Source organism: Gadus morhua, chromosome 16, assembly GCF_902167405.1.
Source record: "Gadus morhua chromosome 16, gadMor3.0, whole genome shotgun sequence".
NCBI classification, from domain to species: domain Eukaryota; kingdom Metazoa; phylum Chordata; class Actinopteri; order Gadiformes; family Gadidae; genus Gadus; species Gadus morhua.
In genome coordinates, this window is record NC_044063.1 from 13645745 (window position 1) to 13671084 (window position 25340).

The 25340-nt window shown below is 43.4% G+C and overlaps 2 protein-coding genes across 2 annotated transcripts in view; one reads left to right on the forward strand and one right to left on the reverse strand.

Moving 5' to 3' along the window:
- The window catches only part of dph1 (diphthamide biosynthesis 1), a 59986-nt gene extending 39449 nt beyond the window's left edge, over nt 1-20537 (reverse strand). The window contains exons 1-3 of the mRNA XM_030337160.1: nt 20409-20537; nt 19762-19911; nt 14276-14339 (exon numbers count right to left, since the gene is read on the reverse strand). Coding sequence (XP_030193020.1) covers nt 14276-14339; nt 19762-19911; nt 20409-20460 — 266 coding nt within the window. The 5' untranslated portion in view covers nt 20461-20537. The remainder of the gene's footprint in view (nt 1-14275; nt 14340-19761; nt 19912-20408) is intronic.
- Nucleotides 20538-20918: 381 nt separating this feature from the next.
- rtn4rl1b (reticulon 4 receptor-like 1b) overlaps nt 20919-25340 on the forward strand; it is a 152725-nt gene continuing 148303 nt past the window's right edge. The window contains 1 exon segment of the mRNA XM_030337159.1: nt 20919-21858. Within this exon segment, the coding sequence (XP_030193019.1) occupies nt 21846-21858 (13 nt within the window). The 5' untranslated portion in view covers nt 20919-21845.

A 25340-nucleotide genomic window follows, 5' to 3' on the forward strand; every position in this document is an offset into this window, starting at 1 on the left:
CAGAAGGTCCAAGAAGCCTGACGCTTCAAGTGTCTGAAGTGTAACAACAGAACCAAAAGAGGCTTAGTGGAAACGCTGGACTCACTCAGGGAAAGGCCACTGGTTTTGAGACGATCAATCAGCCTTGTTACTAATATATTCATCCATCACTAGTGTCACCAGGTAGGACCTGTATAGTATCTGCATTGTGTTTGTAAGCAGCCGACAATGTATTAAATTTACATTTAGGACTATATAAGTACTATAACTAAATACGACATACAAGTGCGTACATTAAGTGCCAGGATGAACAGCATACAATAGGGAGGTCTGGGACGGGGTGGCTATTCCGAGTGTCTAGGTGAACTCTGAACAGTTGAGTCTTGAGCCTTTTGCGGAAGCTGGTGAGCGACCCTGCGATCTTTACATCGGCCGGGAGCTCGTTCAATATATTCCATTATTTTAACAAATCGCTTATAAAAAAGAATATACTGTTAAATTCTACTAGGAGTTAAAAGGTCATGTCAGAGAGGCAGGGGGGCACAGGAAAGGTTAGATGGAGGCCGAGGATATCAGAAAGATAAGCTGCGTGAAGCTTGGTCGGTAATATTAACAAATCTGATAGCTCTAATCTGATTTAGACACGTGTCACACTGAAATACCCCCACAAAACAGTCCGCATCCAAAGGAACTTGGCCAAAGGGCAGAAGGATTTAAATTGTGTAGTGTTTTATGTGATCTACTACCTTTTAATTCCCCCAACTATTCCTTTGTCGATTCTCTCGCACTGAATTAACTCACTCATCTCCCTTCTTATTTAATCAATCACCATTAACCAAACGTCTGATTATTGCAGACCCTTCAATCAGAAGCGACATCAATTTCAGACTAGAACCTCACGGCTGGGAGTCCAGTCAGTATTCGTTGGGGGTTGAGGCAAGAGAAACAATAGTTTGGCCTACACATCCTGCAGGAGAACATGATATAATTGACTGAAAGACTGTACGCAATGGACACAAAACAGAGAAAAGACCAACCGACAATAGCTTTTACAGTTGGTTCAGCAACGAGCCGAGGGCAAACAGAGAAAGAGCCTGGAAACAGAGCGGGCAGGATCATCATGCATCGGACAGATGTTTTGTGTAATGCCATTAGATAATACGTTAACTCCCAGGGAGATCAAAACAACATCTTTACTGTCAATTCGGTGGGATCTAACTCCTATGTCTGTTCTGGCACACGCCAACCGAAAAACCCTGGCCTGGCTCTCCTTAATGCAGGGATGGGAGGACTGAAATGCTCCATCGAAAAATAAATCCAGCCTCAGTCCTGAGCCGGCCACCACAACTCTCCTTAAAGATCTGGGCTCCAAATGACTAAGCAAATCAAAAACAAACAAAGATAGGCCGACGGTTATTAAACACTTCTTGTGTTACATTTTTCGGGGAGAAAATGGCTTCAAGTTGGGGCTGGTGACCGGGAAGAGATCTAATTTAGGAGCCGGAATATTGCAGAGAATCTTAACTCCACTATCAAACGTGGCGGTTATCAGAGCCGGTGTAAAGAGAAGAATCAGTCTTGGGGAGAGAAAGGGACACGTAACGTTGGGTTTATTAAATGCCATTGTGGGGAAAGGGCAAGAGAGAGAAGAATATCGACAAATCCTTGCAGCAACTGGCTCCCATGGAGTATGTGGGCTGAAACCAAAATAATTTACCTCCTGAGTGCTTAGTCTTAACAGAAATACAATAAATGGGTTCAACCAATATCCATGATGAGGAAAAATGATGAGGATTTGAATACTTACCATTGCGCTCAATCAAGACCCAAAATTGTAATGGAGGCAGAACAATTTGCTAATTGGGTCATGGCTATTTGGACCCAATCAGACGATACATACGTGGCTATAGGACAGCAAGCGAAAAGCTTGCTTATTTCCCGTGTCCCATGATAATTAAGAGACAACTCTGACGTTATGATTGCAAAGGGCTTCTGTTGAGGAGATGGAGGAGGTCAGCCTCCATTACTTACGTCATTCACCCCCCTCTGTATATCACTCCACTTCTTAAACATTTCATCAAATTAAAACTCACATTTCAGACCCGGGAGCTCAGAAGTTCTTTGAAGAGAACAAAACCCGCCCCGATTGGAGCCCAGGTTTCTGGGTGCCCTCGACTCTAAGAAGGTCACGCTAAAACGGCAGCTCTTTTCTCTGCCTCTCTCCCCGTGGGCCTGTGTGAGATAAGTCTATCTCTAGGTACAAATATGACTTTGTAATGAAGGGTTTCGCCGAGGGATTATCTATCTGTGGGCACCGTGTGGGTTTTTTAAAGCCTCCGAGGGGAAAAAGGAACCGCAGTAACCCATGTTGCTGCAGAACGGTAGGAGAAAAGGAACCGTAATGAGAAATTTCACCCAACACCTTCGACGGTATTCAGAAATTGCTTTTGCTTAGTTCTAGCTTGTGTACGTTCAGGACCATATCAATGTCAGCACAATTACTGTGAAAGGATGTTTTAAAAGCTCCGTGCTCATCTCCATGTACACGGGCACGTGTTCCTATTCCCTTCCCTCCCTGACATTCGTTCCAGGCTGTGCATAATATTATATGTCTCTCTGTGAGAGCAATTATGTGGGTATGAGGCTGAGAATGTGGGCTCCAAAATGAGAGTGATTATGCTCGTTGGGAATCGTGGAGAGAAGAGAGGGAAAGGGAGAAGGGGAGTGGGGTTTTTAACCTTGAGCGCTGAATATATCTGGCACCCACCCACTAAGACGAAAGAAACTGGGTGAATGTCATTAACTCGAGAAAATTCACCGGATTCATTACCAAGAAATATTTGACCTAAATTGGCAAAAGGAGTAAAAAATACATTTTTGCATGTTTGGTATTCAGTTGGGCGAGTTAAAAAGCAGAATATTTTCAGCAAATATGTCATGCTGGTAGCAATGCTGTCCTGCACTGGTTATCAATTATGTGTTTCAAAAACAACACTAGGCACCAAAGCTGCTTTTCAGCCCCTTGTCGTTTTCTAACTGGGTTTAATTAAAAAGCATGATTCAAAAAGGCAAATTGATTACATTTTTTTGTAATGTTACAAAAACGAGCTTGCTAATTAGCGAGAAGTAGGGCTGTAACGATACACAAATTCACGATTCGGTTTGTATCACGATTTTTGACCCACGGTTCGATACATCCCACGATTATTTTAAATTTAAAAAGCATTTTATTTAAACACTTAAATACCAATTATCTTAATGTAACATTTAATAACAAATCATTTGGAACACTGAACAGATTTGAACCGAAAGAATACTATGAAAGTATAGCTAAATTAATAAAGAAATAACCAAAGATTGCAGTTGGAGGATGCTTTTTGCTGGTAGGCATAATAGGGCCCCTTTAACTGTTTGGTTGGTTTATTCAAATATCCTTATTAGCGCTTCTTATTAGGCTATGTAGCTTAAATAATGACATAATCAGGCCGTATAGAATGCAACATGTTTAATAGCCTAACTTTCAATAGATGAGGAAAAACATGAACGTCGCAATAACGAGGCATAGTGTTACGAGTAGCATATGTGTGTGCGCGAGAATGGCAGTGTGCGGATGCGTGTGTGAGTGACGTCAGCGAGTGAGTGGACGAGCGAGGAGAGCGAGCGGTAGCGCGTGTGTCTAGTGAAGAAGCGAACGAGTCCGGTAGAATAAAGTACCCATCCTGTCAATAATCGGTGGCCGCTTCATTCCAACCTATAAGCAGACAAACTGCCAGTCAAATCACACAAAACAATAGAGACAGGATCACACAGGCAATTTTTTTCGCACTTGGCCCACTCTGGATAAATGTCGTTCATATCGCATATGAGGACTTCGACGGCTGTGGAGAAATGCAATCCTCCGTAGCCACGGAGAGCTGCGATCACAGAGAGGGCATCTCGTCACATATTTACGGCATCGATAGGAGGGGGCGCTGTCAGCAGACTATTATTTAGACAAATTATTAGCAAATTTCAATCGGACAATTTGACTGAAGAGTTAGAAAGGGCATATCGCGCTTCTGCCTTCTCACACCGCGAGACAGGTTCGTGGCTTTGAGTATCGCGATTTTCGGTTTGATACGCGTATCGTTACAGCCCTAGCGAGAAGCTATCAATATTGTGCTTTTGGTTGTGATTTCCGTGCTGAAAAGGCATTATCTTTAATTATAATGTCCTGCCATTAACTAAATCAAGGTTTCACACCAGGCAGCAAACAAATGCGGTAGATAAGAGGCCTAGGCATACAGGCTTACACACTGTAGCACAGGCAGTAAGTAACCAGCAGCCAGTACATTTAAATCATAATTTCTGGATGTTAACAATTAACTGTTTCACTGTTAACCGACAATATAATTTTGACCCAATCAAAATTGAACAAAAATCTCATGTTACCTTGATCTATATCAAATAAACATAAAGAAAATACGAATTCAAAATAATTCATAATGTTCTGCTGTTGTTTTTTGCTGCTGTTTCTCATAAAATTAAGGGCTGCACACAAATATTCGAATAGTCCAAGGATCCTTCATTATTACTTAAAAACCTCCGGTTCAAGTTTAGTACACCTACTTAATTTGTTCAAGTTAATTTTGTGCTTGACGTAACCTTTAATCAGACGATAGATGATCTCCTCTTGGTGCTACTTGGCTACTTGGTCTGCTCAACTGTTTCTCCAGTGGTAATCCCATGGACCTATTATAGAATGGACACCGGATTCCAAAATGGCGCCTATTCATTCCTATGTAACTGCTCAGTGGCGCAGGGCAACATCAAGGAGCGATATGCTTCCGCATCATGGGTCTATGGCTACGCCCTATTTCATGACGTACTGGATGCAGAAATATAGAACGCATGCGTGCCCATCCCCCCACTCCGGTCCAACAACAATATTAAATGATACCGTAATGAACCTGTTCTTTGTCTTTGGATCTTTTGAATAAATGGATCAATACCTGCTGAATCACAATGATCACAAGCAGAGGCCGTGAGAGTTATTGAGCAGCAGATGAATCAGTCCAAAATCGAACACGTTAACGGAGCACTGAACTAGGACCTCTCGGATGCCATTTGTTTCAATACGACTCCTTTCAGCTGCACACCCCTCTTCCCCAGCGAGATGACGGCTAATAAAACGCTTGAGGTGGTGTTTTGAAAAGAAAAAACGTAAAAAAAAATTAGGACATGGCATGAAGGTAATTATGAGCCTTTGATTGATATCCAGACATTTTTTGCGGAGACACATTCCTGTTCCCCACTTGTATTGGTGTGATTTTTATGAATCACAAACGACTTCGTCAGGTTCTCCGACGTCTCTGGTTCTTCCACTTCCACATCAATCTGAAGTAGACTGAATCGCGCGCTGCCTCCTGCCGGCTGCCCGCTGCCGGGCGGTGGTGCTTCACGGCGGTGGTGCCTCGCGGCAACCGGCGGCATGTCGCAGTTCATGTACTTCAGGGAGTCAAAACCAAAGTTCCTTTCCCCCAATTCCTTCTCAACCATGGCTGAGGTAACCCCCACTACAGTCTCGTTGTGGAAATACAAGAGACGTCAAAGAACCGACAGCAAACACTTGCGTCACAGTGTGTGTAATCTCACACACACACACACACACACACACACGTGGCGCTCGCACGGTCGTGTCTCATTGGCGGGCCAAATTCTCGGGGCGGGCAAGGCAGAGAAAGGGGAGGAGCTTAGATCCTTTATGACGACATATGGGACCACATTCCAAATCAGCGCGCTTGAGCCTCCGTTTTTTTCAAAGGCGAGCAGAACACCTAGTCCTCGTTTTACACCGAACGCAAGTTTTAGCCACTGGGGGACCAAAGGCAGGCTAGGGGAACTCATATTTATGTTAGAAAACCTCATAAAGTGAGATTTTCATGCCATGGGACCTTCAACAGCTCACAACATTTGTCAATTCTTCAGCACATTTATTCTTATCGTTTAACAGTTGATGAAATGAATAAAAAGGTCAGAATTAACATCCCTGGAAGTATTACAATTATACAATGACTGGCTTGATATTGTTTGTTGTCTTTATCTGGTTTAACACGACTTTACATGATTGAGTTAACATTACATTACAACTACCCCTGATGATAGTTTTTTTTCCAAAGTTCACACTTGACTACTATGAAATAACTTATTCAGTTGCAACATTAAAATTTGATGAGGAAATATGGGGAAAAGGAAATGTATGAGTAAAATATGTCCTAATACATTGCATTGCAAATTTATTGCATTTCCTTAATTGATTGTTGAACAGTCATTTTTTAGTTATCATTAAAAATCTACCAAACCTTTGTCTTTTTCTCAGTGAAACTTTTATCAAAACAATTCCAGCGCCACATTAGTTTTGTGGAACATTATCTCATGAAGCACAATCAATTTAAAACAGAATAATAAAGCCATAAAGCTCTCTTGGAAAGGGCTGTTTGGATTAGTCAGCCTTTCCTTATTCATCAAACGTCAAACAAGACAATCTCAAATGGGCTGCGAGTACTGCCATTTCCTGACTAACAAGCCAAAACCAAACCAAAACCCTTTAACAAATGGCACAAAAAAATACGTTCGTCGGTCAATACATTTGTAATCGGTAAAATACTTAACAGCGATCAATCGATGATTCATCATGAACATCCCTCATTAAAATCAGTATTCCTAGTCCTTCAAAATGGGAGAAAAACAATTTAGATGGGACATGATAGCCACAAGGCATCTCTGTAATTCTCTCGGGCTCTGTATCAAAGACTTAGTGCCACCACCGGTGACTAAGTGCCAATTCTTTAACCAAAAGAACATCACTGCCACATACCCTTGGGGGAAACGATGAATGCCAGCTCAAAACCTTAAGAGCCTTAAGTATCATCAGTCTGAAGCGTGTCTCTCACTGTGCCTGGGATTCTTTCTGATACCCCACTGACGTTGTAACTTCCCGCGTGCATTGCTTGGATTCTCAAATGTAATTGCAACTCACTTCTACTCACCTGCACTCACACTTGTTCAGAGAATGGATTTCAATCCAATTTCCTTAGAGCCAACAACTTTAGAAACATCTTAGAAACACAACTTTAGACAAATCCCTGCCCCCCAGCAATGATGTCCTTTAATATTGAGGCCATTCAGTTAACTCATAGATTGGATTTAAAGAAATTATACCTTTAATATAAATGCATTGCACATTTGACACTGAACTAATATATAATGTCTAAAACTTCCAAAATTGATGAATGTTCCTTATGTCCCCACATAACATATACGTATTAGGGATGGGCGTGAGGAATCGATTACTCGAATACTCCTCGTTACAAATGAACTTGGTTGGTGGACAGGCAAACTCGAGTTTGCATATACACACACAAACAAAGTTTTCTGAAGCAAATGTATCAATTTTCTGTCGGCGCCACTAACGCATGCCGTGGGCACAAAGCAAATGAAATGTATCCATTTCTGTGTGGCGCGTTCCGTGCCGTGTGCAGGCACGCCAGAATTCAAAAAGTTAAGAGATGGCGGTTAAAGCAAAGCGCAGCGAAGAATTGAAATACTTTAAAAAAATAGGAGATCATAAGGTGAAATGTACAATATGCCAAGTGAAATCGAGCTACCAGAAAGTACTATGCGGCAACATATGCTCCTGAAACAACGGTGAGTTCGGGAAAGCAGACCCGCAGCAACCAAGTGTGTCAGCTATTTTCACCGCCGCAAGATGCAGCTGTAATCCCGGGCGTGTAGAGAAGATCACAACGCTGAGTATTTCCATAGTCCATTTGCTGCCGTTTTATTTGCAGCTTTGAATTATTTGCAATGGTTAGGCTACTTGTTTCGTTTTTGTTTTTTTTAAACTGTTACAGGCCTTGGTTCGACGTGATTTAAATTGTGAGACGCATATTTATTTTTGCAAGGAAAATGTGTTTTGAACGTTTGCAAAAATAAATAATGAATACTCTGACTGTTTTGATGGAGAATAAGCATTACATGTTTGGTTGGTAATATTGCCGTTCATCATCAGGCCTATTCCTGCTGCAGATACGTTGCATTCTAAAAATAGATTTGATTAAACGAGTACTCGATTGATCCTCGAGGAATTCCTTCGATCACTCGAGTTTGGAATTTACTCCTCGTGCCCATCCCTAATACGTATGGTTACACATATTAAATATTGGTTTACATCTTCATGTTGTGCTCATCATAGACAATATTGATGCCAAAGAACAGCAAGAGCTTATCAACCAGACCCAGGTTCCCTGGGATGTTAATTCAAACAATCCATAGCTAGACGACAAGTCAATGTGAATGAGGTCTGGATAATGACAACCATTAATGAGTCACACCCTTGTCACATCCTGATGCCTCAAACAAACCAACACAATGTCTATTATTAAAGTCAAGGTTGTGAAGTAGAAGCATCCAAACTTGTGTGCTTGTAAGATGAAAAATAAATTTATCAGAAAGGAATATATTGACAACATGAAACCTGATCTGTTAACTACAGTCATTCCTTTAACTCAGCATGGCACCTGCACAAATTCCACTGACAGAGTAATAAGACTCGGGATAGGGAGGCGAAAGCCGAGAGATTCAGGTCTCCCCCATGACGGCGGCGTAACTCACTATGAAAGAACGACAATAAAGGTTACGGGAATAGCCAATATTGGCGGAGTGAGATCTATCTGGCAGCAAGTGTACGCACTGGGGAGCGGTGGCGGGTGGTCCTGGATGACGAGGGACCATTCAAGGGTTGCGCATGGCAGGACAGCTCGTTAGTCAGCGGCCGGCTGTGCGGACCCTCCCGGGCCAAGCGGGGGGGTCCTTACGCAAGAGGGGACCGGGACAGAAGGAGGATGCACGCCACCGAGACATGTGCAAGTGACTGCACCACACACAGACACAATAACCAAACACACAAACACACACCACACACACACTACTCTAGTATTCCCAATCACTCCCTCACACCCCGGGCTGCAGCTACCTACGGCTCAGCTGTGATGTGGGCGCGGGTAGGAGTGACGATGTGCGGGGCGGCAGGCGCTGGGGGCCCATGCCAGCCAGCCTCGTTCCTAATGGTGCTGTTGACATTTACCCAGCGCAGGCTGTGGGCTGCGGCCGCCTCGGAAAATGATTCAGCCCCACCGAAACCGAGCGCACATCTATTCTGGTGGACTGAGCGGACTCCCGGAGCGCGGGAACGAGTGGGTGGTCTCAGGGTGGTCTACAACCAGGGGGTGGGCGTTTGTGTGTGTTGGGACATGTGCCATGTAAAATAGCCCTGAGGTGGACTTGTGATGGCATCCTGCTAGTGTAGGATCATTGTATATATCGTGCTCAGAACCAGATGCATAAGTATCTGGATCCGAGTTCATATTAACATTGTAATTACATGAACATTATGATGAATGTCAAAGGGGATTGTTGAGTTGCTTGTGATGGACAACCCCAGGCACTCCCTATTCTCACACGACACAAGGCGTTTGACCTTAAGCCCTGATATGGCTACTGTCTTTGTGTATGAGATGGCAAAGAAAGGATTAACATTTACATTTAGGGCATTTAGCAGACGCTTTTATCCAAAGCGACTTACAATAAGTACATTTGTCAGAAGAAAGAGAAATGACAATATATCATTGTCGGTACAGTAAGGATGTTCATAGAACCAAGTGCCAACACTAACAATCGCTAGGTTAACCCATTCCGGTATACAACAAAGTCAGCTAGGATAAGATGTTACACAATGTTGCTACACATTTTTTAAGGGCAAAGACGCACAACATACAGTAAGTGCGCACATTAAGTGCCAGGAGGTACAACATACATAACTGTGTACATTAAGGGCCAGAGTTCATATTAACATGGTAATTACATGGATATTATGATGAAAGTCAAAAGGGATTGTTCAATCGCTAGAGGTTGTCAACCCCAGGCACTCCCTCTAGACAAGACACACGGTGTTGACCTAAAGCCCTCATATGGCTACCATCTTTGTGCATGACATAGCCAAAGAGGCATTAGCCCAAAAAGCTATTACAATTATACAAAGAAATGACATAATAATACATTTGATTTAGATAGAGCTTTTTTAAGTACTCAATGACGCTTTACAGACACAAAATAAATAATTGAATAAGAACGTATATTAGGAAAAAGGTAATCCCAGCTCATCTCAGAAATGCATTTGTTTAGTTTGCATAACTCTTTCCTCCCTGGTACCAAGGCATCCACCACGTGTCGCAAAGGCACTGCAGAATCTCAGGCACCACAAACCTTTTCTTCACCTTTTCCATTTTCTGAATGAAAAAAAGAACACCACACACCCCATTCAAAAGGGGCTTTGGCAGTTCATGATTTGCCCTTGATAAATGCAGCACCTTGCACCTGCATGTGAAAACAGCCACGAGGCTGAAGCGACTAATATCCGAGAACAGCTCTCAAGATTAGGCTGCAGACCCGCTTCTCCTGGAGACCTTGGGGGTTTTTGAGGGAGGAGGGAGGGAGACGTCGACGACAGGCTAAAATACAAGCACTGCACTGGCTGGGTGGAGTTGGGTGGCAGACCCAAAAATACTCTTGTTGTTTTCTCCTCACTTGGTCTCCCTCCAACAGAGGCTTCAAAAAGCGGTTAATATGCATGGATGTTTATAAAAGTATCATCCAAAGCCCGATCGGCGGCGGCTGGCACTCCATCAAAGCCGGTAAAACATATGGTAAGACGACACGGCATGCATCAACGCCTGGCTGTGGACGTTACTGATTCCTTCTGTTATTTTGAGAACTTCCCTTTCTTTCCCCTTCTGTTAACTTCCAAAAAACTCTCAGAAGAATGTCCCTGGCAATGTCTACACATTGGGGGGGTTCTGGCACTGTCTATATTGGGGATAGGCCTGCCCCCCCCCAGTGGCACCGAGTGTATTCAAACGTACTGGAATATTCTCAGAAAACACCAATTTACAAAGTCTAACTCTGCAAGTAGAGCAAGTCACCGGACCTGCATCAGCTCCTTTACATCCTTCGCTGCTTTCAGACGGAAACGCATCCAACCTGTGCTGACTGGCAAAATGTTCGACACAGAGGAGAAACATGTGGAGGTGATTGGTCTATAGAAGAGGCTAGCACTGTGCTGGACTGACCACTGCTCAGCACGGTGGGAGTTGTTGAAACCTATGAGAAAGGCCCTCTGGACGTAAGAGTGAGCCAGCAGAGAGGCAACACTGGCTGAGGTTAGATAACCCTGACCCCACCGGCCTGCCACTAGCATCGCACGTCCGCTACGGACCGAGACAAGTGCAGACCTCCAGGAACACAGTTATTCACGGTGTACTGTCCCTGCACGAGGAATCCTGCACCAACTCCTAAAGTTTATCCATCGCGGCGCTGTGACCTTGGCGACGGCGTGTGCGTGGACAAGAGAAAGCGATCGCTGAGAAATAGAGAAAAATGACCCATGCGCGCTGAGGCAATCATTCAAAAAGAGCTTACCCTAATTACAATTTATCATTCTCTATCTCCCCGCTCCGTGTGCAGCTTAGCCCCTTCCGTGTGCACTTTCACGTGGACCACAATCCTGTGGCGGTGGTGGTATTGGACGGCTCGGAGACTAAACATAAGCGGGCTGCCATCGGGTCAGCCGCATGATGCCCCGCTGAGTCCAAGAGGTCACTGGCATGCCCTCTTCCCCCCCCCCCCCCCCCCTCTCCCAACCCCTGACCAGATCCGCTTTGGTGCTTTCTGTGCCCAATGAGTGGATTTTCAGTAACAGCAACAGTTGGCTTGTCCTCAAGCCAAATGCTCCTCCGGCCCTTGCTAGTGGTCGACATGGTTCGGTCGAGGCATAATATTCGCCAATATCCTTTCTGTGCAGAAATGCCTATTCGTGACACGTACTGCAGCCTCGAATGTCATTTACTGCAATCAGGAAGCTATTATGGTCACTGATAGTTGTGCTGTAGGTACTGTGAGGAAGAATGGAAAGATGAATACAACTGAAAGGCTGGAGGATTAACATAAAAGTTTTTGATTAATTTAATTGATGGCTCTTTTGAAATTAAATACAATGTAAAGGGTTATCTTGGAACTATTATTTAAATTATCAATTTTATATATTGTGTGCATATTGTATTTAATTATTCAACGATTAAGTTTTATGTTTTATGGAGAGGATTTAGGAATGAATAATAAATACATTTAATTTAAAATAATGCATGGCGTGAATAACATGTTGTACACGATGAACGTGCATCACAGAGACATTCACATCAACGTGCAGTTCCATTGGGATTCAAGCAGAAAGCAGTGTGCTGTTTTCCTCCACACAATTTTCATTTGGATGACATATTTAATGGGTGAAAATAAAAACAGACTCATTGGCAGCCAAAGCTGGGATTTCTAAAGTCAATTCTTGAAAGGGTGAGGTACATCAGACTGTCGCTGAATGGCCAGCACCAAACAGTTTGGCATTAGCAAATAGCGTAAGAGAAAGAAACTGGGTCTTTTATTAGAATCTACAGACGATCAATCGTTAATTGGTATTCGAAAACGACACAAATAACAAGATTAAAGGTATAGGGGGAGATCAGGCAATGAGACAGAAGGAACTGCAATTAGCAGCTGTTAATTGCTCTCATTAGAGGCGGTGGCACAGATTTAGAGGATTCCAGAATGGGCCGTGTAACCCTCAGCGTTTAAACGGGTGTGTTTCGGCTGCGATAAAGCAAATCTAGCAAACGAGAGGCAGCCTCGAGTCCTGATGGTGTTGCTGCTGATAAAGCAATAAACCAAAACTTTAAAAGAAATTCTGCGACATTACAGGGATAAAGAGGGATGCAGTAAACGGAAATAATGGCCGAGAACAAAAGAGCGGGCAAATGGATTGGGCCAAACAGGCGGTTAAATTGGAGGAGAAAAAAAGTAACTGAAACTAAACATCAGCCAGCCCTTCCCTTCCACTCCTCCAGAGCGAGCCTTGAGAGTATCCATATCTCCAAACTCTGCACACATCAAATTAGATTTGCTACCTGCCTAAAGAACCGACTGACGGCTTCCTCTAGTCTCCATTAATCCTGCGGCCCTCCTGCTAATCGGCTTATTATTGACCAGAAACCTATGCACTCAGGACGGGGAACGAAGTGGCCATTTTTTTTCGCACAGGAAACACTTAGTAAGACGTATTGAGAGAGAGGCCAGCCGAATGCAAAAAATACCAGTGGCGAGAAAAACAAGGAAGAAAGATGGAAGTTCATAAGCGGAGATGCTATTTTCTTTTACTTGATAAAGTGTCCTTGATTATTTGTTTCCCCCTATGGTTGTGTATCTGTCTCCCATGTACAGATTATTGATGCACATAACTTTAGTAATAAGGGACAAAGCACAAAGCATATAAAAGTGTCAAGCACATTCGATGCATTTTGCATTTTTGCTGTCCGTGTGATTAATCACGCGCGGTCTTCGAAAACCTATGACATCGGATGGCATTGCAGACCAATGTCTATGTATTCTTTCATAAAGTATCACTGGGTGAGGCAGGTATACATGCTCGGGTGACAGCCAACACAATCCAAGCCCATTTTCCACTGAATCCCTTCATATGGGCAGAGGCAGCAGATAAGATCCTGGCTATCTTAGTGATTACCATGTAGCACTGGCAGGTTGATGTTCAAACAGAGGAGTGTGGAGCGGAGAAGATGAGCTGCAGACTGCTGAGACTCACCTGTGACGATAAACCCCACTCGACTGAATCACTCTGTCAGTGTCTTTCAAGTCCCTTTTTTATACCTGCCTCATAATACTCATAGACAGCAGAGCACATAGCACACCTTTTACAGAGCAAGTACAAGTACTTACATATGGGTACTTCTTGCCGATCCCAACTCCCTATGAGCAAGGATCTGAATAATACTGATATAAATGGTTAAACTGGTATTAATTGCTTGTTCCATCATTGTGTATGAAAATGTGGTTGCAATATTACGATATAATGTTACATGGGATGTTACAAGGGATGACCAGTTAACATTCTGCGTTCGTACGGGTGTTACAAACGATCGTAACGTGTTACGATAACAGGTGGCATTGGCACTCCTGCTACATGGCCATCCCCCACCCCCCTAGTCCACTGAGGGGTGCATCCCCCCACACAGCCTGGCCTCATATGCAAGGTGTTCTTTACTGATACTGCGCGCACACACACACACACACACACACACACACACACACGCAACATACACACACAATGAGAGCGAGGTGAGCGAGGCTGTGACCTTACCTCTCGATGATGTCTGCGATGACACAAGCAAACATCTGTAGGCCCTCTGGAAGCTGCAGAGCCACTAGGAAGGAACGGGAGGGGGGAGATGGAGAGGGACGAAAAAAGGTTACACAACTGTGCTCGAGAGAAAGGAACACGCTGTCTAATGCATGATATCTGCACAGCACGACCATGCACCACTCTAAGCCATTGGCTGGGAAGACGGCAGGAGAGAATAAGTTTCCCCTCCCATTGAGCACGGTAAAATATCTCTTTACTGGGCGATTGGGCACTTTGATGAACGAATTAGCTTAGCTTCGTTTTTTATATTTTCACACATTAGTAGATCATTTGTGCCACCACTTTTTTTTCCTGGTACACAATCAGTCATGAACTGAATCCAAGAAGTTCCAAGCCTCAAAGTCTGTACAACTGTTACATTTGGCATGAGGTGTTTCTCCCTCAGGAAGCACCTGATCACAGGAAGATGGACTCGGAGTGATTAAGCTTAGCGGTGAGGAAAGGGGGGCTTTTAGGAGGAACTCCATTAACATGTGTTACCAACAGGAGGAGCTAATAGACAATCAATACAAGCGTTCACCAGCTCCCACCTTCCACTCACAAACACAGATGACAGCTGGAACGCCTACTCTATCCAAAAGCCTACATGTATTGTCTTTGATGATGTTGGTGAACACTCGGCTCGAGATCATGCATTGGATATTAGTCATTCCCTGGTCAGCTAATCAATGATTTATCATACATTCTCAACATCAAAAAAACATGTCCACTACCCTCCATCACTGCCATACTCAGATATAGATGAGGATGTTAAGATCAGCAGAAGAACGACAGCAGGGAAGGAGGTCTAAGGTGAACCCGGGATGTGTAACACCAGAACATTGTTTTAGAGCAGGGGTCTCAAACTCAACTTACCTGGGGGCCGCTGGAGGATGACTGGGTCAGGCTGGGACACATCAAGTATTCCACAAAAAAAAGTAGCACAACTGACCCAATCTAAGTTAATGATCGGGCTATAATTAGATCACGTTGGCTATGTAATCGCTGACAACAGGGGACATTCATAGTGGTTGGTGGAAACCGGAACATTTTAGCGTCCTTTGGCTTTTGTCGGGACTCAGGACACGCAACTCAATATTGGGACTGTCCCGGCATAACCGGGACATCTGGTCGCCCTATCACAAGTGATAAAAAAGCGTGGCAAGCGACTCAACAAAAATGTGTGTTTGACAACAACGCGCGGGCCGCACTAACACAAAACTTGATGTCAAGTAGGGGGCCACAATATATCATCCCGCTGGCCTCAATTGGCCCTGGGCCGTTAGTTTGAGACCCCTGTTTTAGAGCGTGCTTTTACATTAGGAATCCATTATTAATAAGGAAGAGATAAGGACTAGTAAAAACACTACATATATATTTTTTCATCCATCTTCATTTATTTTGGGTTGCCGCATCTAATTAACCCTGTTTTCCGAAATCGCGTGTATTAGTAGTAATGCAATGGTAAATAATGCAAAATACACAACTTTTCAAAAGACGCAATCCCTGCAGTTAGAGAATGCATTTAACATCCAAATTCCATTTGATTTAAAATAGATATCAGAGGAAGATATGGTAAGCGATTGCTGCATCCTTTACTTGAAGCAAAACGTGAGGGGCATTTTTTTCCTTTCCCTCCACATCAAACCATCGGATGATCCCCACTCCATTGAGTATCCTGTGCTGTTGTCTTGGAAACAGATGGATGTCCTTACGCAGGCACAGCTATAGGCCCGTATTGTTTTCTCCGTTCTAATGAAAGGCACTCGACGTGAACGAGTATAATAAAAAGGGAAAACACTTTTCACAGACACTCCTAAATGGGATTATATAACGTTTCGCGGGAGGCTGTGGGCGCACTAGGAAGCCATTGTCCTGCCACATGCCCGCTGCGATTGTGCGACGGGCTCGCATGAGCAAGGTCACGACGAGGGGGGATTTGCAGCACAATGCAGCACATGGAACTGATCCTCTGGTCTGGCGTCAGCGAGCTTTGTTTCAATCACAAACCACGACACTCTCTGCCACCGGACAAGCGCTGGCTCTCACTCTCCGTCGCTACAACATGGATCAATGCTTCTGCAGACATATACTGTGTACACACATACACACACAGGTAGGAGATATTGCATCGAACACATGGGAGACAAAACATACGGTGTCGCCCACATAGCTTTGCTCGGAAAACAGTTCCACTCTTTTGAAGGCGGCGGGCAGAGTTAGAAATGAGCAGCGGGGATAACGCCAAAGGCTACAGTGCGAGGGGAGAGACGGAGGTGGGACGGAGTGATGGCTGGTGAGACGGAGTGATGAATGGAGGAGGAGGAGAGTGAGAGCACATCGCACGGATGAAAGGTTAAGGGATCGCCAAGTGCCCGTGCAGACAGACAGAGACAGGTCATTACTTGGCGAAAGGGCAAGTTTATTATCAAGGAAAAGTTCTCGAGTACACTGCCGCTGCTGTGGCTGACATGAGGCAAATAGCTTTCTCCATCTGTTCCCTGAAGGCGAGCCAAATGCAGGTTTGGTGTGGTATTAGTTGCCTGTGATTTTGTGCGCGCGCGCGCGTGCGTACGTGTGCGTGTGCGTGTGTGTGTGTGTGTAACAAATTAGGAGCAATATCAAACATTAAAAAAAGAAGTTCAGCAAGGAATTTAATTAGACCATTACATTACAATTTGACGGCAGTGTCAAAAACTTTTTTCTAAAAACTAACCGGATTGTCTTTTTCTATTTTCTCACCTTGGCCTTTAAGACAGTAATTTATTTTTAACCATGTTAATAAAAGTGCATAGCCTTCGATGCAGCGCATGTGTTCACACACAATCACAGAGTCCTTGAGTACCCCCAATCACAAAAAGTCCTTCCCCACAATCAGACAAGGTCCTCGGGCCCCAACAATGACATCAAGCCCTTGAATACGCCCACCAATTGAATAAAACACATTTCACACGGGGCAGAGGTAAATCACCAAAATTAAGTAAATGTTACGTTAAATATAAAATCCAAGTGTATTTTAGAAGATATCCTCTTAATAAAAAAGGTAAGTAATTCCCTTTCCCCCATATCAAGGAGACATCTAAGAAAAATAATGTAATAATCTTTTAAACTTGCAGCATTGGGAAGACCTTGGACGACAACACATTCTTGGGCAAGGGTCTTTCAATTTCTTGGTTTGGTAAGCACTTTTAGTTTCAAGGTTACCTAGGAATTGGTTTGTTGTTCGGCTTCTTATATTACCACACTATAATTCTGTTATATTCACTTTTCGTTTTTTCCCTAAAACAATTCTGTCATTTCATAAGCAAGAATGAATTAAATGCAGTGATAATTATTGGGTGAGATACTATTCAGTTGAAAAAGTGGAAGGTCAAAAAATATACTAAAATATACATTATTATCTAGAACATGATTACAGCTTATGGGAAGGGGTGCCTCTCCCAGTTTAGGGATCATTGAACTTCATTAAACAGGTTAAACTAAACAATTATCCGTTTGACATGATGGTGGGAGTGTGTGTGGATGATGGCTGGTTTAAGCAGCCTCACCTAGTCGAGTCTGACAGGACTTTGGGACTGGGTTAGGCTAAGGCATGGGCAATATGGCTAAAAGACATATCTCGATATAACTTGATCGATATCGATAACTATTCATAATTGTCATGACCTAAAAAACTAGGAATTACTATGCTGAATTTAAACACTTCTGTTTAAAACTTAATATGACCTTTCACTGATCTTCATTGATAAATACTCCAATGTCGAAACAACAATGAATAATCCTAAAATTCTAAATAAGTATGGAACAATGATTCGGTGGTCCAGTCTCTTCTCGATATATATTGAGCATGTTTAATATTGATATTGATCAAAAGTCTATCACGATACGATAATGATTTGTTTTATTGCCCAGGCCTAGTTAGGCTGCATACCTGCGTACCTGCACCTGGGGGAGCCCAAAATAAGTCACCTAGGTGACTCGTAGTAACAGACTCTGCTACAATGACGAATGTAACATGCAACATAATGACCTTGATAATGGATATCATTCTCGTAACCTTCTTTTAAATGTGGAACGTATGCTTTTGAAATCTTGTAAGCATTAGCCATTTTAAGTCCCTTTACATTATTATTAACATCCCTTAACAGCACTTGTTTGACATCACAAATTATAATGTGTGAGCTGTGATCTTTAGTAACTTGACCCACGGGGAGAATCAAATGTCTCGATGGTGCTCTGTGCTATCTTTCCTACCCTCTGCACTTCATTAACTCCAACACCCAGTAAATGACCCCAGTCATTGCAGCAGTACAAACTGATAAGAGCAAAAAATGCTTTTCACAATAAGAAAATTTGCTCCAAAAGAAGCGGCAGGGCATTGAAACGGCCTGTGCTAGCGATTCAACTCACACAGGGACCTCACACAGCATGCTAAGAATGTACGCTCTCACCAAGGAATGATTATAAACAAAGACAGGAAATCATAGTGACTACAGAATCCTCTACCCTGATTCTGTGATTCCAGTATAATAAACACATGAGGCTTATGGAGACCAAGCTGGAACAAAGCACAGTGTGTGTAGACAGTGACACAGCAGATATTTGCTCTTGAGGAGAGAGGGGGAGAGGGGAGAGGGAGAGAGAGAGAGAGAGAGAGAGAGAGAGAGAGAGAGAGAGAGAGAGAGAGAGAGAGAGAGAAAAGTATGCCTAGGGAATTAATTAATGACTGAAGGAATAAACATGATCTTCTCAAGCTAAGACTGCTACATTTGTTCTTATGCTTAATGTTTGAAGGGTTAGTGATGTTATGTTCCTTATGTTACCAAGTAAAATGTTGTGGCTCACCATAGATCTCCTAGTTTGTAATAACAATTGATTAAAAGAGGAACCGCAATGCTCTGTTATTCTGTAATGTGGAAGTTCTGGCTGAGAGTGCGGAAATCAGGGTCACACAGTAACATTGAATTTTTTTTTGTGTTTCGGCTGTTGGAGCAATAACAACTACATTCCAATAAAAGTGGAAAAGTGGGGTTCATCAGGCACACTAGCATACAGACATTAAAGACATTTAAATTATGACGTGATTTACATTTACATTGAGGCCTTTAGTAGACGCTATTATCCAAAGCGACAGAATTGTATTTGTATTGTCTTTTATAGGGCTTTGAGTCTGGAATAAAGCATTCATTCAATAATTCGTCAGAAGAAAGAGAAACAGCAATATATCGCTGTCAGTACAATAAGGATGTTCATAGAAACAAATGCCAAGCACTAACAATTGTTAGATTAATCCATTCCCCGTATACAACAAAGAAAGCTTGGATAAGATTATACACAACTAAGATTTGAATTAATCCGAATATTTAAAATGCTTCAATGCAATACCCAAATGCATTGAAGCATTAGTATAATCTTTATACTAATGGGGTATTGACTGAGCTCACCTCTCTTGGAGTTTGCTTGTCTGACACGCCATATCGTCTTGTGGATCTCGAAGTTGTAGTTTGCAGGTAGAACTCTGATCGCCTCGTTGATCTCCGGGTCCTGCAGGATGTCTTCGGGGATTTGATTGATCACCCGCCGTGGACCACGCGCTTACGGAGGGGAGAGGAGAGGAGAAATCAGCAGTCGAATGGAAGTATGTCAATCATGTGAAGAAGCCCTGTCATCGTCGATACAATATAGTTTCATGTCTACAAGGGATTCCTGTTCTCATTGTTTTGGTTAATAAACTTTATGGTAATATACAACGTGTGTTATATAATATTATAAGCAACCTGCGAATAAGACTAAAGTGACAGGTAGCTTTAGTCAATACAAGACAGCCGAGCAGACAACGCAAACCACACGTTTCGCACAATATATGTCCAAAGCGTTGGTGTACATTACAGATAAACAGCTTGTATGTCTGCTTATTGTTCACATTTCCTCTCACTGCTCTCCCTTACCAAGTGCGTGCCGACTAGCAACAACAGTAGTCAACGGTGAGCCTTAGCTCTTACACATTTCGAGGCTGGTTCTACCAACATAATATGTATATATTTATATTACATGTATAATTTATCTAATGTGTCTATATTGTTATATTTACCTATATTCTTCTTTACTGTAACAATCTGCGTGTCTTTCGCGGGGTCTGCCATGTTTCCTCGAACATGTGAGAACTGAAAAGGCAAAGGCAGTCGATCTCAGAGCGGAGCGGGGAAGTAATCGAGCGTCGATGGCGTCGAGCGCAGCGTCGCTGTTGATAGTTCTGGACGGGATGGGATAATACAGTCCACGTCCCCTCCCCGACAGCCATAAATGATTCAATTACTGAATATATATAATTATAATATGATTTAACAACACTGAAAAAGGCACAGTTTTGTTCCGTAGGATAGAAGCGTCACAAGAAAATAAAAAAAGGTGAATGAGCGATCGCTGTCGCTCAACCCCATATCCCTTTTTTATATAATCCCTCATAATTTCCAATTTTGCAATCGCAATGCTGAAACAATCCCCTGATAAGGTGCAGGTAGCACCCGCGTTATGCGTACGTTCAACTATTGAGGGTGTTTTGGTGCGGAATTTTTAGAGAGTGTTTCCGTATGAAAAGCAAAGCTCAAGTGGAGGAGAGGCAGAGCATCCTCCTCCATCCACAGAGTCTCCGGTGAACAGAGAGACAGGGAGGGATGCAGACAGATGGACCAGGCGCCTGCCGTGTAAACAGGCGCTGATTCGGCACACTTTTCCTCCTGTGTGTGAACCCCCCACATGCGCATCCACTGACATACGGATCCGTATGAAGAAGATCCGAGAGACCTTTTTTGAGATAAGATGATCATCATCAGAGACATGTAACAATGACAAGCGGAGGGAACTGCTAAGAAAAAGGATTCCAGGGCAGCGGAGCAGCGAGTCAAAGTCTGCGGTGTTATAAAGAGGATTAGAGGATTTATAATCCAACATCAGACGCGCGGATGTAAATCCAAATAACTTATGTTAACTGAAGATTTCAACGAAGGTGATACGATTTGTCGCTTCATCCACTGGCGTGTTCCTCCGCTCATCTGGAAGACGTCTACATCGGCTCCTCTGGAAATTAAAATAACTGTATTTTTTGGAGACTGCTAATTTTTACGGAGACTTTCCATTTGAACTGATTGGATCTCTTTCGCCTCTAATTAGTAAGTGATGGCTATCACTGGAGACTCGACAGCCATGCTCGACACATAGTGTGGAGTTGTTTTGGGGCTGATTTCAATGCGCACTGACAGCTTTGGACTCGACTGACGTCTCGCAGACTTTGTGGAAAAGAAGACCTATGCGTGTCGTTGATGTATGGTGAGCTCCGTTTTGGTTCCGTATTTCGGAGAGGATCGCCTGTCCAAGCCTGAGAGAGGAGTCCACCACACTGACATTCCCCACCAAGACGACACCAGACGGCTTCTAATCAATTTCAACTTCCCAACTGAAGTTTGGGCCTGGAATATATCAATAGATGATTTTCGGAGGACCAGAGACCAGTTACATCTAGTGCAGCAAAATGTTCAAAAGGGGTGAGTGAAAAAAACTTTTATGCACGAATCCTTTTAATACAGCTGTATTGTGTGGCGGTGTGTTTTTCTGCTTTGCACATGAGACGTGTTTTAAAACGCTGCCCAGGGTTTCTGCAGTCAATGCGCCATTCGAAGCGCATTTCCCCTCCAACACTCACGAGGTTGTGGAAAATGAAATATTAATCTATGTAACCGCGGCCGATTGATAATAACACACCATGCCGCACTGCAGTTTATGAGTTGTATCAGGGTCATACGGCTGGCTATAAAAAACATCAAGAAAAAATAAAAAACATCAACACACCCGTGGTGTGTACCGAATATAACTCGAATGTCTTGAAGAGCTCCTCGTGCATATGGATCAAGGATGAGACGCATGGTTTGCTTTGGTTTGGCCGAACCTGGGAGCTACAACGTCGAGAAATACATGTTGTTTACCATGTTAGGAGAGGGATCAAACAGATCAAACTACACACATAAACAGCAACTATCCCAAACAGCCACTCCACCTACCCGGCCCTAACACACACACACGCGGACGTGCGTGCACACACACACACACACACCACACACACACCACACACACACACACACCACACACACACACACACACACACACACACACACACCACACACACAACACATTTGTATGGTAATTTAATATCACACAACCGCGTGGCTGGTTAACATAATTGAATATCTATACTGTCTGTCAGTACATCACATATGCCTGTGTACCTATAGGCTTATTCTGTGCACCTGGGAGGCGGAGGAGAAGAAAAAGGCAGGAGGACTCCAGCAGTAATTTAATTATATGATTATGGTTCAAATTGGATTGGACACGGAACTGCAATTAGCATGCAGAGGAATATTTGCTTTGAAGGCATCCTCTGAAACGGCCGCACGCTCTGGTACACGGAGTGACTGGCCTCTCTCTCTGGCCATGATTGGAAAAGGAATAATGAGTCGCTGTATATATTCCAACATATTCGGGTGTTCGGTCGACTGTCACTCACGTGTTGTGTGCGCTGCTGCTAATGGGAGCGCTGGTCAAGGTTTTCTGTGCTGATGGGTAATGCTGCTTATCATTCCCCGCCGCGTTTGAACACGTTTTCCATTGACGGGCAGAGCCGAGTGAAACGCGATGTCCCGGTATGGAGACAGAGAGGGATGATGAGGGAGGAAAAGGAAGGACTGTGCAGGTTTCAAAGCGTGTCCCATATAGGCCCTGGTTCTGGTTTCAAGCTGCTGTTTATAAATTCTGACTCAGCTATCCTGGCATATCGCAAATTGCTGGAAAGGAAAGAAGGCGTTTGAAGGCTTTTGAAGTCGAAGCATTGTACTGTATCTCTCTCCGTTTTAACCATCGTTTCTCTCTCTCAAGTGGTTATTGTAAGGCAGAAATGTGTCACCTTCAAACAGGGAGCTGGAGTTCAGAATTAAGTCACTTTAATTGTGTTACTTGTGTTATCACGACTTTAATTCACTGATAATTATAAATTCACTTCATTTGTCACATCTTATCCCCACCGTTTCCCGAATACACGAAGCATTGAGGCCTACTGTATCTCTCTCCGTTTTAACAATCGTTTCTCTCACAAGGTGATCTTGTCTCTGCGCCTTTCAAGTGGTTATTGTAAGGCAGAAATGTGTCACCTTCAAACAGGGAGCAGGAGTTTAGAACTAAGTCACTTTAATTGTGTTACTTGTGTTATCACGACTTTAATTCACTATTAATTATAAATTCACTTCATTTGGCACATCTTATCCCCACCGTTTCCCGAATACACGATACAGTACACGAGCCTGTCAGCTGTCATTGGTGCATCCGAGGCAGGCCGGGCATAGTCCTGTTCACAAAGGGCTAAGTATACCCGCTCCTGATACGCATTAGACACTGGCGCATATTCAATTGCTTTAACAGCAGATGGCCTATCGTCGTTTCCCCCATATCGTTGTTTGAATGTTTGAACAGGAAGTGTAATCGCAGAACATTTTGGTAATTCAGTCCATGGCTTACCCCTGGTGTCTGTGGCGTGTGTGTGTGTGTGTGGTGTGTGTGTGTGTGTGTGTGTGTGTGTTGTGTGTGTGTTGTGTGTGTGTGTGTGTGGTGTGTGTGTGTGTGTGTGTGTGTGTGTGTGTGTGTGGTATGCATGAGCAAGTTGTGAACAAATGATTAAAGCTGCTGCGTGTTTCTGCGTGTTTGACTGTGTACACACACCCATCCGACATAAATTCTTCCATGTACATCTGTATAATTGTGTCTGCAAGGCTTACTGCATTTCTGTCTCTCTCTCTCTCTCTCTCTCTCTCTCTCTCTCTCTCTCTCTCTCTCTCTCTCTCTCTCTCTCTCTCTCTCTCTCTCTCTCTCTCTCTCTCTCTCTCTCTCTCTCTCTCTCTCTCTCTCTCTCTCTCTCTCAGCAATCAGCTATGAAGCAATCAAAAGATGATGTTTCACAGGAGCTGGATGAGGAGAAAGAGTTGACAAGATGTCCGCTGATTTCTACAAATGTGTCTGTGATCCGGTGTAATTGCTGGAATGTGTCAATCAGGCTTTTTCAGTCTTTGAATGTATTCCTGCAAACATTTGTTTAGCATTTTTTATATATAAAAAAACAATCATCTCCAAACAGATACATCTTACATACATTATGTGCTGCTTAAGTAAATAGTACACACACACACACACACACACACACACACACACACACACACACACACACACACACACACACACACACACACACATACAACATTTTCCTTTTACAGTTTCAGAAATGTATAAAGGCAACGCTTTATTTGCCTGCCACAAACATCACAATTTCATCCTCGTTTTATCCACATCGCTGGCTGCTAACTGAGGGTTTATGGTCCACATTGAATTTGTCATCCAGGTTCACACACAGCGCCCGCGGAGGCAGTGTGATGTATAGGACCCTGGGGACAGGGGGAGGACTTACCGGTAATGAGCCCAGTGGAATATAACACATGCAGGGTAAGGACAACACCTGTGGCCTCTGCTCCCGGGTTTTGTAGCCATGTACAATTGTTTATATTCTATGCTCCCAGACTAGCTAGGCATGTAAGGACCACAATGGAGACAAGCCTTTGGGCTTTTTTGGTTGTTTTATCCTTTTGAACACTTGATTGTTGTTGATTGTTGTTCAATAAAGTTTTCAATCAATCAATCAATACACTTCGTCGGTTGTCGCCCCCCCAGGTTTGCTAGATATGTTCACATGTTTAGCTTCTCTGCTCTAAGGCTTGCTGGCCAAACTGATTTATGTTCTCTGCTCTAAGGCTCACTGGCAATGCAGGTTTAGGTTCTCTGCTCCAAGGCTTGCTGGCCATACTGGTGTAGGTTCTTTGCCCTAAGGCTTGCTGGCCATACTGGTTTAGGTTCTCTGCTCTCAGGCTTGCTAGTCATGTACTTGTTGACACATTTTTATTCTAATTTGTTATTCTAATTCTAATCAGTATGT